Raw genomic sequence first — 15,392 nt, 5'->3', positions numbered from 1 at the left:
AGAACATCAAAAAAGCCTTAAAAAAACAACAACAAATAAAAGCATAATGGGCCTTTAAAACGTTATTTTTAACCCTCGGGGGGGGGGGATCGATATCTCACAATCCCCTCTATACCCCCAGTGAGAATTTTACATTATTCTGAACCTCGGCTCTTAAAGTGCGACTACTTAAATAGTTGATATTATTAGTACTGCCTGTACGGACTACTACTTCTACACCTAGTCAAGTTTCTTATATGTCACATTTAGCTAAATAAATGGCTCTTTCAACATATTATCAGGCACATTTTTTACTGAAATGTCTTACTAAGATTTCCCAGAATTTATACCTTTGTCTATGCTAAGACTTAGTATCATATTTCTATAAAATGTGTAAATAAAAAACGGGAAGATAATGCATTTAGCTAAAAACAATGGAGTTAATGAAAGATGTACATTCTTTTAAAATAAATGGAAAATTTGAGAAAAAATATTTTAAGCTTAATAATTGATACAAATTCTTTATTTGGTGATTTATTTGGTGAAAGTTCTTCACTTACTTATCAAGACCAATTAAATACTATAATTCAGGGCACATGTTTGTGTCTATTTAATACCTTGGTTTTTTGTTTACCATTGGCTTTGATTACAATATATTATTTAAAACATAATGAACATTAAATTTCTATGACCCCAAAGTGCGGTCGTTTGCCTGATGTTAAAAATGCATATGTACCTGTTTAACGCACTTTGGGGTCGAAATTGGACCCCAAAGTGCGTAACGCACTCTGGGGTCGGACCCCAAAGTGCGTTTGACCCCAAAGTGCGGTGTTACAGAGCCTGACTAGACTACTCGGAAGACCAGGCCGGTTTATTTACAGCTCACAGCTGTCTTATACTGGCGTTAAATGCAAGTTACTTTTGGTTCAATAAGTAAGTTCATGCTGTTAAAAAGTGCAGATAATTACCATTTTACTCCCCTCTTTCCTTAATAAAACATTTTATATAGCGGAAATTAACGAAATTACTGAATCTTGAACTTTACTTTCACGTACACTTCAAATCATTCAAACGAACTGTATGAACCGGATGATGTTGGTCTGATATAAGCGCATTACTGTACTATATGAACTAGTTACCGTAATCTTTCATGTAAGGGAGCTGTCTGTCTAGCTAGCTTTCAGAAGGCTTGTGGTTCAGGTGCATGCACGTGCCTGAAGTATTAGAGAAATGCATGGTGAGGAACCTGGGGCCCTCCTTCACCATTAATTTTTCCATAAAATCTCTATATTTCATCATCAAAAAGAATACAAGGAAAGTAAGCAGACTCTAAACTAATAAAGACATTTCCCGGAAAACAATCCTGGCAATTACCAGAAGTTGGGTAGTTTTTGTTTCAATTACGTTTCCTCATTTTGCAGAGAGAGCTAATTGATTGATTGACAATTATGTGATAAGGAGAGGAAAAGAAAATAACAAGGCACATGTTTATCCGCAGGCCATCTTGTATGTATATATATATAAACAACGCACGTGAATGATATAGATGGAATTTGAAGGTACGGTAACCGGAAATGTAACTCATGCTACGTTAGTGCAAATATTCAAAAGTACATATGATATGGAGCCAGAGATGATCATAAGATATATAAAGAAAAGAAGAATATCTTATATTTAAAACTGTGCTTAAAATTTGACGGCGTCACGAGCGTCTACCAATTGAACTTGTAAATAGTGGAACATTTTTATAGTGTTTTGGATAAACTTTTCATTTGGAGAAAAGACAAACGGGGATTGTTTTATAAATACAAAGGCAAAGAGGATCTTTATTGCTGTAAACTTATTGTAACAGTGTAAAGTTGGAGATTATCCATTATTTTATAATTATCTTGATTTGAAAATATGCATACGGACTTCAGAAGGTAAATTTTCAAACAAATAGAGGGAAACCTATTTACTTGTACCAGGCATGGAAAGCCTCTGGGTATTTTTCATCTTGTTTCTGGCACTTCAGGAAGGAAGTTCTCGCTGTACTAAGCACAAGGACTGTCACACGTGTATAAATCATAAAACATGGAGTAATAGCCGGTGTCGTTGGTGCCCTTTAGACCAGTCCTGTCATGCTAAATGGTCTCTTAGGAATCACTGTAACAGAATGACTTTCGACAGCGGATATCAGTGTAGGACTGTTGATAACTCGAAAGATAATTTGTCTTACAACGTAGATGAAGCTTACAAGCTCGCGTTGTTTTCTGCGATCGCTTATTCGGACGAGCCTGCTAAATGTCTGACAGAACTTTTTCCCGGGAGCGACTATAGTCTCGTCTCCGTCTTTGTCAAGAAATGTGATGATTTTTATTTTGATTACGAGAAACAGTGCCAAGCTTTAGTGGCTTATTCGACAAGAAACAAAGAGATCATAGTGTCATATCGTGGAACTAGGGAAGTGAAACAGATTGTTGATCAAGTGCTCGCAGTAATCGGAATACCTTCAGTGTCGTCTGCTGTGGGAGGTAAAGTGCAGAAATACTTCAATAATGTCCATAGTAAGTTTTACCGTAATATCAAGTATCTTGTTCAAGATTTGATACAATGGTTCCCGGGATATAAAGTAAAGTTTACAGGACATTCACTAGGGGGCACTGCTGCGTCCATAGCAAGCGCCATGCTTGTTAAAGATAACGTTTTAAAATCAGATCAAATTCTCCTGTACACATTCGGTATGCCAAGAGTCGGGAACAAAAGATATGCCCTTGCCCATGACAGACTGGTTCCCTACAGTTGGAGAGTTGTTAGGAGTGGTGATGTTGTTGCTAGGTTTCCGATTTGCAGGCTTGGAACCTGTACATTATTTAATGGGCCCTATCATCATGGGAAAAAGGTTCTGTATACAGATTCAGAAATGGACAAAGACTCGAATTATATCGTCTGCAACGGAAATGAAGATTCCAAATCAAAGTGCGAGAACAATAGCAGACGAAAAAGACGTTTTGTCGACACTTTGATAAATAAACACAAACTATACTTTAATATCCCGATTGGCACTTATTGTCGTGATCATATTCTGAAAAAATCGTAAAATTGTTATTTGTTTTCAGAGATGTTATACATCTCCGAGCTGTTATAGATTCAAACAATGTACAAAGCGTTTCAAATAGAACAGTGCTAGAGCATTCTGAACAACTACATTCATACAAATACAAAACAGAATATATATAGTGAAAAAGAACGGGGATTAAATGTTATTTCGACAAATCGAGAATATCGACTTATCAAAGTGCGACACAAAGAAATGCTAACTAGGAAAATATCACTTAGGATTGCTCTGTACTGGAAATATGATTATGTGCATGTATTTCAACCTACTGTGATCTCTCATTTACAGTTTGCATGGTATTTTATGGGCTTTATATTGTAAATCAGTTTCAAAGTTGTACCTTTATCAAATTTCTATTACAATTATAACAAGAAACTGTTATTATTGGTTAGAATTAAAAATGGTTTGAATTAAAAATGTCCTCGACCCCTTTTTCTTGCAAAATAATTTTAAACTTGGAATAACGGCCTATTACTATCAATACGTCAGAATAAAGAAATGAAAGATTAATTGTATTATAGTTGTTCGATATTTATCAATCTGATATATCTATTTATTCAATTGTGTTCAATCTAAGCCTTAGCATGCTGAATTTATGCTGAATTTCTTAAAATCCATCATTCCCTAGAAATGTTTTAAATTTTATTTCACAAAAGTTTTCTATTTTTGGTGTCCTATAATTGTTTCAAAAGATATTCATTGGTCATTTATCTGAAGTATCTTTTGCCTCTTTTGCTGACAGTTACAGTGATTAAGTACTTTGTATGGAAGTCAAAATACTACTTTGCTTACATTTTACTAACTTTAAGACATATAACTGCACATTTAGCGTTACATTCATTTGTTAATAAGCATCTTACATGCTCTAAAATCGTTATTTAAACGTTATAATACTCATATTTGTCCTTTCTTATGTTAGTAAAATTATTTCATTTCTGACGCATAATGTGCCTTTAAATAATAATGCCCGGCTTAGAATTTGGAACAGTCTATGCAATGTTCAATGGCATTTTTTTTTCAAGGACTTTGGGAACATGACATATACCAATGGAATTGGTAATTTTAGCAATGTTTTGTTAAAAATTGGGTAAAAATGCATGTCTGAAATTTTGCAGTGATTAAATGAATGCAAACAATCACTGTCTGTCATGGCATCTTTACACATTTTTAAACACTTTTATAGTGAAGAAGCCCTTCTTTTCAATGAATTTATAATTCTTTATTCAATATTTTTATTTTGTAGCTTTCAATGGGGAATATTTTCCTGTGGATTGGGAAAAGAATATACTATTTTCAATTGGGAATATGACCTAATAACGGCTACAAAATAAGACAAATAAATCCTTGAAGGGTTTTCAAGATCAAAATACTTCCGCAAATTATTAACGGTATAGTGCCTGAACAGAACGGATGTGTGTATACTGGTGGCAAAGGCTAATCAGTTTAGCTTGCAGCAAGTTATGGGTTAAGACGACCATCTTGGGGTATCTCTAATTCTACTACTGTGGTGCCAAGAATGGTGAGAATTCTATCAAGCTCGTATATATTAGGTTATTGCCATAGCTCCTGATACATTTTTGTAGAAGCGTTTTAGATTCCTTTTTTTGAACCACTAATTTTAAAGTTGTTATGAACGAATAAAGATTTCAGTTCTGGAAGAAAATGACATACGTATTTAAATGCTAATGTAAAAATGATAAACAAGAAAAATAAATACATTAACATCGTGTTAAATGACATTTATGTGAAAAAACCTCACGGTGTATGAATTTATTTGAATAACATGATGTGGTTATACAGAAATAAAGTCATTCGACTATAGATTTCCGTTTTTCTTTCCTAGCAGCTATTTTAGCATCGTATTTTTGCTTTTGACGCTCCAGTTTGGCCAAATATGCTGTAACACCCCGCGACACTTGTTCAGATTCGCGCAAGAGTGCTGCCTCGCTTCTGCGCATGCGCTCTTTCTCTTTTTTGATCGAAGCTTTCTCCAGCATGCTCTGTTTCCGGTATCTGAAGAGATTCAGGTTTTTAATATACAGTCAAATACAACAAAATTGGCAATGCTTTTTTGATGTAATCCTCACAAGAAAGGTTCCTTAAAAATGATTATCTTAGAACATTTTCCTTAAATTTACGATGGTTTAAGATGACAGCGACAGTGTACTAAGTTGATCTTGCTCTTTTTTATGGTATGTTTTAGTTGAAACAAGCCGCAAGATTATAATCTTCTTCCTATTACCAATGCACGGTCAAAACGAAATATCGACATTGATTTGAAACTCTTTTTTTGTATTCTTGTAAAAAAAAACCCTTCACAAACCTTGCATCTTGTATTTTTTGAAGAACGTGACGTGCTGTGTCGCGTGACACTTGCTTTGGTTCCCATAACGGTTTCACGCGTTCTATCGGTGTGTCGAACCTGAACTCTTGTGGCGTTTGTTTCCTCCCATAGCACACGTCATTGAAATATGACGGCGTCAGTTTTCCTGTGAATATCTTCCTCACTGAAATAGTGTTATGTGAACAATTTGAGCCGCGCCATGACAAAACCAACATAGTGCGTTTGCGACCAGCATGGATCCAGACCAGCCTGCGCATCCGCGCAGTCTGATCAGGATCCATGCTGTTCGCTTACAAGCCCTATTGCAAGTAGAGAAACTGATAGCGAACAGCGTGGATCCTGATCAGACTGCGCGGATGCGCAGGCTGGTCTGGATTCATGCTGGTCGCAAACGCACTATGTTGGTTTTGCCGTGACGCGACTCATTTGTTTATGATATTCAGGAAAAACTTGTGACCTTTTCTTAAAGATCATGTATGTTGTAATTAAGGTTGAAATCACACTTAAGTGAAATTTTATATATGCACATAATTGTTCTCCTTAAACAATTTTCAAACATCGAAGACTATGTGAAATATATACTGCAAATATTTGTCCACATTATATGTAATATTTAAAATATATGCATTAAATTCTTATTGAAAAATTTTACTTTAATAAATTTCTAATTATCCCACCCCCTTTATTAATGTGAAATGTAAATTCGGTAATATCTTTACAAATAATGCTTTTTTACAATATATATTCATCTTCATTTGAGCATTATATTTATGATACAAAACCATAAAAAATTGTGTTACATGATCCTTAAAAAATAATACACTGTACCTATAAATTATTGTTGAGTAAATTGTAAAGAAGAGAACATATAAAATCGTTGTATTAAGTCATTACATCAAAACATAAAACATCTGGGATAATTTAATAGAAAACATGTAACGCTAAATCGTATTTTATTTTTAATTTTATTTTTAACAAAGCATTCAAAAAAGTGCACAAAAAGTTACAGCAGTTTACTGACATGCAGTATATCTTATTCACTACTGCAGAAAGACTTAATTAATATTATATTATTTAAATCAAAAGTTGTCATTTTATCGCATAAAATATACGTCATCAGTTCGTCTTTCCGACAAATGGTCGGAATTTCAAATAGTCGTTTTAAACTCATATAATTATTTACAGTTAAAAAGCGACCGTTAATTCAAATGATACGTTTATTCAATCTCCTACGCAGTGATCTCCCCTGATTAGTACAGCGATTTCAATCTACTAAGGGAGGTTATCACTGCGATGACAATATAGGTATGTCAATGAAATCAAAGTACTGAAAGTGCAGATAGACTGACTAGCTAGCTATATGTACCGTTAACTTGTCTAAAATAAAACTCACAGCAAAACTAATGTTAAATAGTTAATACAGTCTGTTATTCCACATAGAAACTAAAGAGGATTATCAAGGGGAGTTGGCATGAGTATGGTCGCTTAAATGTGTAAGTTATATTATCTTGAAATTTGCCAATGTAGACTGTCTTAACATCATTTTTAAAAACAATTTCTTAAAGCATAAATTTATCAAAACAAGTTTTCTATGATAACTGACGGAAAATGGATGCATACACTTCGATAAATAATAAAGCAGGCTCTATATGACAGTATTAAAAACTCCATCAAGTTTACATGGTTTAATTGTTATGTACTCCTCCCATCACTTTTGGGGGAAGCGGCATATATAAAGATGTACCCTTGTAAATCCGCCAGGCCCGCTTTGTATCGTATACAAAATGCAAATGTATCTACTAGAGTACTTAGGTCACAATACTTTCTAAAATACCCTTTTCAGCATTAGTCCAAGAAATCCGTGCATAAAATAGGGTGAATTGTGCGTCTATTGTGAAAAGTATGAAACTTGGCACAGTTGTTGGTTAATACAATCCTTTTCATTTCAGCCTGGGATCCGGATTGTGCGAATCCAATATGGCCGCCAAAATCCAAGATGGCCGCCATATATAAAAAATTTCAGAAAATTTTAGTATTTCAGCCGTAGTCATAACTAGAACAGTATGAAATAGCACCAATTCATTATATTTCACATTAAATAATATTCAAGCCTCGGATCAAGGTAGTGTAAATCTAAGATGGCCGCCAAAAATCCAAGATGGCCGCCATATATTGATTTTTTTGGAATATTAAAGTTTTTTAGCTGTAGTCATTACAGATCAGTATGAAATAACACCACTTTATTATATTACACATTTATTTGTATTCAGGCCTGTGATCTAGGTTGAACAAATCCAAGATGGCTGACAAATCCAAGATGGCCACCATATTAAAACTGTTAGAATGTTATAGTTTTTCAGCTGTTGTCGTCATTACTCAACAGTATGAAAAAAAAAAAACGATTTATAATTATTGCATCAAACATTTATTTGAATTCAAGCTGCTGATCTAAGTTTTTACAAATCCAACATGGCCGCCAAAATCCAACATGACCGCTATATTAAAATTTTCAGATTATTTCAGTTTTTCAGCTGTAATCATTTTCATTAGTATAAGATCACATAAAATACATTATATCACATGCCTGTTGAATATATCAGCACAAGGATAATCTATCAAAAATATCAACATGGCTGCCAAAGTTTAATATGGTCACAAAACCTTATCGTATGATTATGCAACTACTGAAAAAAACATCGGTTTCATTTATCATATTGAAGATCCTCATACTTAAATTGTCTCAGGTTTATTTTTTACTTGGTATAAGAACACAATAAAAGAAACAAAAGAACACTTAAAACAAAATATGGGGGTAAAACCATCTCATAATTGTATTACCTGCCCTTGAACAATAGCAAGTAACTTGCAATCAAACTAAGCAGTGCCTTATTCCAATGATTTAACAGATAGCTTTTTCAATAGATTAATATGTAGCAGACCTCCTATTGGGTCATTCTGCAAAATTTAAAGGAATGGTATAGGACCTTTTGTAAATTCTTACCAACAGATGAGCAATTTTCCCTAAAAAGAAAACACTTCATAATAATTTCAGAGATTCAAGGCTATGAATTTGTATTTTGATTAGAATGAAAAGAATAACGTTACCCAAAATTACGTCAACTAGTTCATGTTCTGAGTCAATAGTGGCCAGTTCTTAGAATAGTTCTGGATACTAAGCGAGTAGCTGTTGTACATATAACAAAGAAGGTAGCAGGGACACACACATATAATATGGAATTCGTCTTCAATGTCTCTAGATTGACATATATTGCATGTGTTTTCAACTCTATTCTGATCATATCCGATAATCGTCCGGTTTCAATCATAAGGCAATGTGTGGATATCCTTAACTTCGTAAGAACAGATCTATATTTTATTCTACATAAAGTACTCCCAATATTCAAATTGGTCCTTTAAATGTTTATATACATGTAATACTTGATTACATCAGGTTGTTTTCATACTAAATCAAGCAAAGTACTGATTTTAAGTATTATCAACTGAAACTGATCAGTATCAGTAAAAGCAAGTAAAACTATGACATCATCCATAATTAACACCTATTGATCCAATACTGAATGATGGTCCAGTTAAGGTCAATTAAGTTTTATTATCATAATGGTTCTAGAAACTATGAAAATGAAAATAAAAAAGCTACATTGATTTTCAATAAACAATAAAATCTCATAAAATAAGCGTAGGCATTATTTCACTAGTTCTTGTGTACTGTACTTTTATGACAGTTATGGAAAGAAGTAAACAAACAAAAATCATTTAATCTAAGTTAACAGCAACAGTTTTAGGATTTATAATTTGCTAAAGTTTTTTTATATGTTTTTGAAATCCAAAAAACTGAGATTAAAAAGCAACCATTTGTAATATCAGGAGAAACATATTCTTTTGAAAGGCTTTATCGTGCATTTCAACTACAATAAAATATAAAAAGAAGAAATTTACAAGAAATATAAGAGCGTTGCCCCTTGAAATATGCATTCACAGTATATAAATGAATGTCCCTAAGCCATAAAACATTCATCATATAGATCATTCTGGTGACAGAAAACATAAATTCCTTCTCTAATTATTCCATGATTCATTTTATTTGATTTTATTCAAGTTCTGATAGAACGACCATGCCTTGTATAACGCAACAATGAAACGCTGATTTTACAGTGATGAGGAATATACCTACAGAGATATATATCGCAGTTCGCATACAATACAATACAATTTTTCCTTAATATTCAAACTTTATTCATAATTCATTGCATTCCGATCACCCTGCCCCCAATTATTCAAAATCGCCCTTATCCATCCGAAATTTTACGGAATTGGCCGAGAAGTTACTATTCGTAAAGGGATTTTAGTCAGTTAAGAAACCATACGATAGTAATTTTATATGTGCATTTTCATTTTGTTTTGAAATAAATCATACTTATTTATATTTATTAATTTTCTTTTGTGCGGTATGTAGAGGAACGATCAATCGCGATTTTTTTTCTATCAAAAAATCTTTCAAAAGACTATCTTCATTCATAACTATTCACATTTTTAATGATTTATCATTTGACCTTTGTTAATCACTATTTCGTAATTGTAAAATGAACCAATATTCGTACGTTCGAGTTCGTGAAAAGTTTACAATACATACAGTTTTAAATCTTCATGCTCTTCTCTTGTTGTATGAGCTTGTTACTTTCGTGCTGATTTTTGGTAAACAACATTTTGCTATATTTACAGATAAGTGTACAATCGATATAATTTTCAAATTATTATCGCGATTATTACTAATACACACGAGATATTATCTGGTAACAATCGACTGTCAGCTGCATTTGACCACGCATTATATATAATTTACGAAAATCAATGCAATTTATACGTCTGGATTGTTTGCAAACAACAAAAATAGAACAATAATACCTTATATTGACGTTGTGAAATCCACTGACGAAGTTGTCTCCCTTGACGAAACTATATATATATATATATATATATACATATATATACATATATATATATATATATATATATATATATATATATATATATATATATATATATATATATATATATATATATATATATACATATCTACATATGACGATGTTTTCTCAGAATTTGTCTCCCTTGAAGGTAAACATGTGTATCATCCCCTTGCAATGATATCATCTGCCATTTTTATAGTAAAAAATAATCTCTTTGTAAAACATTCTTCTGAATTAATTAAATATTAAACAAATACGACGTCATGAGTGTAGAATCCACGTGTATTAAAATTTGGCATAATTATGATACATAATGAATTAATGATTACAGCGTTAAACATAATTATAAGGCAATAAGCCATGGGCTGTAAGTATGACTGAATAACCCTTTCTCTCTGGCACTTGAAGCTTTTACTATTATAACTCGATATTTTACAATTGTTTCACAGGGGTTGGGTTTGTGTCCTTATACAATGTTTAATGGATTATTTGCGTCGGTGGTGATTTGTATAAATATTAGCATTGTTTCAGGATTTCGCGATACCATTTTGTCTATTGTCCACTATAACAATTGGATGTCACGTATAATCTATATATCCCATTAGTTGATTCATTACTACCACAAATATTTGCACGGTGTGTGTCACTTTTGATATTAATTGTTTTCATGTAATCAATATTGAAATAAAGTAACAGTAACATGAGCTACAAAGCGTATTTCATCCTATTATGAGCATAATTTTTTGTATCTATTTTAAATTTAGCGTTATAGAAATAAGAAAAGAAATATGAGAATCCATTTTGAAATGTGCAGCGAGGCAGACGTTCATCGCATGTTACAGAGTAATGGACTCGGGAATGTGTTTAGTTCAATTTTAAGTTTTTGTGAAGAGCCTCAAATTGCAAACAATTAAAGAGGTCAACCTGCTACATGGCCGCCATCAATTAATAAAAAGCCGCATAAGTTCTTGTTCGAAATATCTGCACCCAATTTCAAATATAGAATAAAACAGAAAAGAAAAGTAAAATAAGTAATTTGAAGCCAAACGTAAACGTGAGACCAGGACTTATTATTAACAACATAATTGTACATGTCTTTCAATTTCATGTTATCCGTTAAGCACGTATGATAGTTAGATGGCAACATTATACCTACCTGTAGATAGAAGAGTAAAGGCACCGATTTTTATCGTCGAAATATTGAAACTAAAACGTTTAATGTCGACATGGATAAAATGTTACTTTTTTCCATTGATATTATATGAAAAGTTAACAACGCTTGCATCACCAGTTTAGTTTTAAATAGTATGGTTATACGTTTTTCGTGGTAAGAATTTTAACCCGCTTCACCTTCCCATCCATATTACCACACACGCGCTAAATTTACCAAGCTCTGAATATTGAACAGTTCATTTGAAGTTAAGAAATTTCATTATCAAAATGCAGAAATTGAGCTACCAGCTATAGAACCTGACTAGACTTCAAGGAAGACCAGTCTGGTCTATTAACTGTTAACAGATGTCTCATACTGGCGTTATATGCTAGTTACTTTTGGTTCAATAAGTACATGTAAGTTCATGCTGTTTAAAAAGTGCAGATAATAACCATTTTACTTCCCTCTTTCCTAAACAAAACATTTAACATAATGAAAATTAATTCCGGTTAAACGAAATTTAAGTTTTTAAATTACTAAATCTTGAACTTTACTTTCACGTACACTTCATTTACCATTGTATGAATCATTCAAACGAACTGTATGAACTGGATGATGTTGGAAACAGTTTAGTTCCTCTAATATAAGACATTACCGCGTTATATGAAGTATATAGTTACCGTAATCTTTAATATAAGGGAGCTGTCTGTCCAACTAGCTCACAGAAGGTTTGTCGTTCAGATGCTTGTTCGTGCAAGGCATGGAATGGAACCTGTGATCTTCCTTCACTATTAAGCTCTGACACCAGATTGATTTTCCCATAGACTTACATTATAAGAAATAGTCCCTAATCCTACCTTACAATTGAATTTTCATGCTACAGAGCTGGTTTTTCTAGCAGAATGAAATTTAAATATCCAATTCACAAATTATCATAGAGACTTATGAAATATTTCATTTTCTTCCGAAAACAATATAGTGTTTTTTTTCAAAATTAGTTATGATACTTTAAAAGACCCCATTTTCATCCAACCACCTCAAGTCCAATTGAATCTGACGGTTTTTCCTGCACCTTTTTAGCCAATCACCGGCCATGTTACAATACTAGAGCCTGACCGTAATGATGGAAAGTCGCCTTGCCATGTTTTAGATGTTGGTTACACGGTTTCCATTAAGTTCCAAAATTTGGAAGTCAGAAAAACATTATACAAGGAAAGAAGCAAAAGCATTATTTTTTGTTTGGAAGTCATAGCCAAAATCATGGAGTTATTGACTCCTAATCTTCAACTAATGGAAGCCCTGTCAATGGTTGATATATTATATATAACAGGACATGTCTAGGACCGGTAAATTGTTTTTCTTATCCAGCCTTAATTATCGTCACAAGTATAACGATTCCTGTCAAATTATATTCTTTTATTGCATCGTCAGGTTTTGATAAATCTTCAATTTCATCATGAAAAAGAATACAAAGAAAGTAAGCAGACGCTAAACTAATGAATACATTTCCCGGAAAACAATCCTGGCAATTACCAGAAGTTTGGTAGTTTTTGTTTCAATTACGTTTCCGTATTTTGCACAGAGAGAGCTAATTGATTGATTGACAATTATGTGGTTAGGAGAGGAAAAGAAAATAACAAGGCATATGTTTATCCACAGGCCATCTTGTATATATATAAACAACGCACGTGCATGATATAGATGGAATTTGAAGGTACGGTAACCGGAAATGTAAATCGTGCAGATAATGCTACGTTAGTGCAAATATCCAAAGGTACACCTCAATCTGCTTTCAAATTTTAAGAAAATATGGAGCCAGAGATGATCATAAGATATATAAAGAAAAGAGGAATATCTTATACATGTACTTAAAACCGTGCTTAAAATTTGACAGCGTCAAGAGCGAAGCTGATTCTAAACTAGCAATTGAACTTGTAAATAGGTGAACATGTTAACATAGTGTTCTGGATAAACGTTTCATATGAGGGAGTTGTTTGGAGAAAAGACAAACGTGGATTGTTTTATAAATACAAATTCAAAGAGGAACTTTATTGCTGTAAACTTATTGTAACAGTGTAAAGTTGGAGATTATCAATTATTTCACAATTATCTTGATTTGAAAATATCCATTCGGACTTGATATAGTAAATTTTCAAACAAATAGAGGGAAAAACTATTTACTTGTACCAGACATGGAAAGCCTCTGGGTAATTTTTATCTTGTTGCTGGCACTTCAGGAAGGAAGTTCTCGCTGTAATAAGCACAAGGACTGTTACACGTGTATAAATCATAAAACATGGAGTAATGGCCGGTGTCGTTGGTGCCCTTTAGACCAGTCCTGCCATGCTAAATGGTCTCTTAGGAATCACTGTATCAGACTGTCTTTCGATAGCGGATATCAGTGTAGGACTGTTGATAATTCGAACGATAAATTGTCTTACAACGCAGACGAAGCTTACAAGCTCGCATTGTTTTCTGCGATCGCTTATTCGGACGTGCCTGCTAAATGTCTGACGGAACTTTTCCCCAGGAGCGACTATAGTCTCGTCTCCGTCCTTGTCAAGAAATGTGATGATTTTTATTTTGATTACGAGAAACAGTGCCAAGCTTTAGTGGCTTATTCGACAAGAAACAAAGAGATCATAGTGTCATACCGTGGAACTAGGGGAGAGAAACAGGTGGTTGATCAAGTGCTCGCAGTAATCGGAATACCTTCAGTGTCGTCTGGTGTGGGTGGTAAAGTGCAGAAATACTTCAATAATGTCCATAGTAAATTTTACCGTGATATCAAGTATCTTCTTCAAGATTTGATACAATGGTTCCCCGGATATAAAGTAAAGTTGACAGGACATTCACTAGGAGGCGCTGCAGCGTCCATAGCAAGCGCCATGCTTGTTAAAAATAACGTTTTGAAATCAGATCAAATTCTCCTGTACACATTCGGTATGCCAAGAGTCGGGAACAAAAGATATGCCCTTGCCCATGACAGACTGGTTCCCTACAGTTGGAGAGTTGTTAGGAGTGGTGATGCTGTTGCTAGGCTTCCGATTTGCAGGCTGGGAACCTGTACATTATTTAATGGGCCCTATCATCATGGGAAAAAGGTTCTGTATACAGATTCAGAAATGGACAAAGACTCGAATTATATCGTCTGCAACGGAAATGAAGATTCCAAATCAAAGTGCGAGAACAATAGCAGAAGAAAAAGACGTTTTGTCGACACTTTGATAAATAAACACAAACTATACTTTAATATCCCGATTGGCACCTATTGTCGCGATCATATTCTGAAAAAATCGTAAAATTGTTATTTGCTTTCACAGATGTTATACATGTTATCTCTGAGCTGATATATTTTCAAACAATGTACAAAGCGTTTCAAATAGAACAGTGCTAGAGCATTCTGAACAACTACATTCATACAAATACAAAACAGAATATATATATATAGAAAAAGAACGGGGATTAAATGTTATTTCGACCATTCGAGAATATCGACTTATCAAAGTTCGACACAAAGAAATGCTACAATATACCAGTAACTAGAGAAAAATAACATAGGTTTGCTCTGTACTGGAAATATGACTGTGTACATGTATTTAAACTTACTGTGATCTCATTAACATTTTGCATGGGAGTTTAAGCAACATTTTCCCATGGGTTTCATATTGTAAATCAGTTTCAAAGTTGTACCTTTATCAAATTTCTATTACAATTATAACTAAAAATAGTTATTGTTGGTAAGAATTCAAAATAGTTTGAATTAATAATGTCATTGACCCCTTCTTCTTGCAAAATAATTTTAAACTTGGAATAACGGCCTATTACTAT

The 15,392-nt window shown here is 33.3% G+C and overlaps 2 protein-coding genes across 2 annotated transcripts; both read left to right on the top strand.

Annotated features, from left to right (window-relative positions):
- The first annotated feature begins 2,134 nt into the window (after positions 1-2,134).
- Positions 2,135-3,058, top strand: LOC132727851 (lipase ZK262.3-like). The gene has a single exon (XM_060713437.1). The coding sequence runs from the start codon at positions 2,135-2,137 to the stop codon at positions 3,056-3,058; it is 924 nt and encodes a 307-aa protein (XP_060569420.1).
- A 10,695-nt stretch (positions 3,059-13,753) lies between these two features.
- Positions 13,754-14,863, top strand: LOC132727850 (lipase ZK262.3-like). The gene has a single exon (XM_060713436.1). It carries the CDS (start codon positions 13,754-13,756, stop codon positions 14,861-14,863), a length of 1,110 nt encoding a protein of 369 aa, XP_060569419.1.
- The last annotated feature ends 529 nt before the right edge of the window (positions 14,864-15,392 follow it).

Source organism: Ruditapes philippinarum, unplaced genomic scaffold, assembly GCF_026571515.1.
Source record: "Ruditapes philippinarum isolate M1 unplaced genomic scaffold, ASM2657151v2 ctg2766_1_1_1_1, whole genome shotgun sequence".
Lineage (NCBI taxonomy): Eukaryota > Metazoa > Mollusca > Bivalvia > Venerida > Veneridae > Ruditapes > Ruditapes philippinarum.
Note: the sequence above shows the minus strand (reverse complement) of the source record. Positions and strands in the feature narration are given on the sequence as shown.

Coding starts and splice junctions, on each gene's coding strand:
- LOC132727851 (XM_060713437.1), top strand. CDS start 2,135: ATGACTTTCGACAGCGGATATCAGTGTAGGACTGTTGATAACTCGAAA.
- LOC132727850 (XM_060713436.1), top strand. CDS start 13,754: ATGGAAAGCCTCTGGGTAATTTTTATCTTGTTGCTGGCACTTCAGGAA.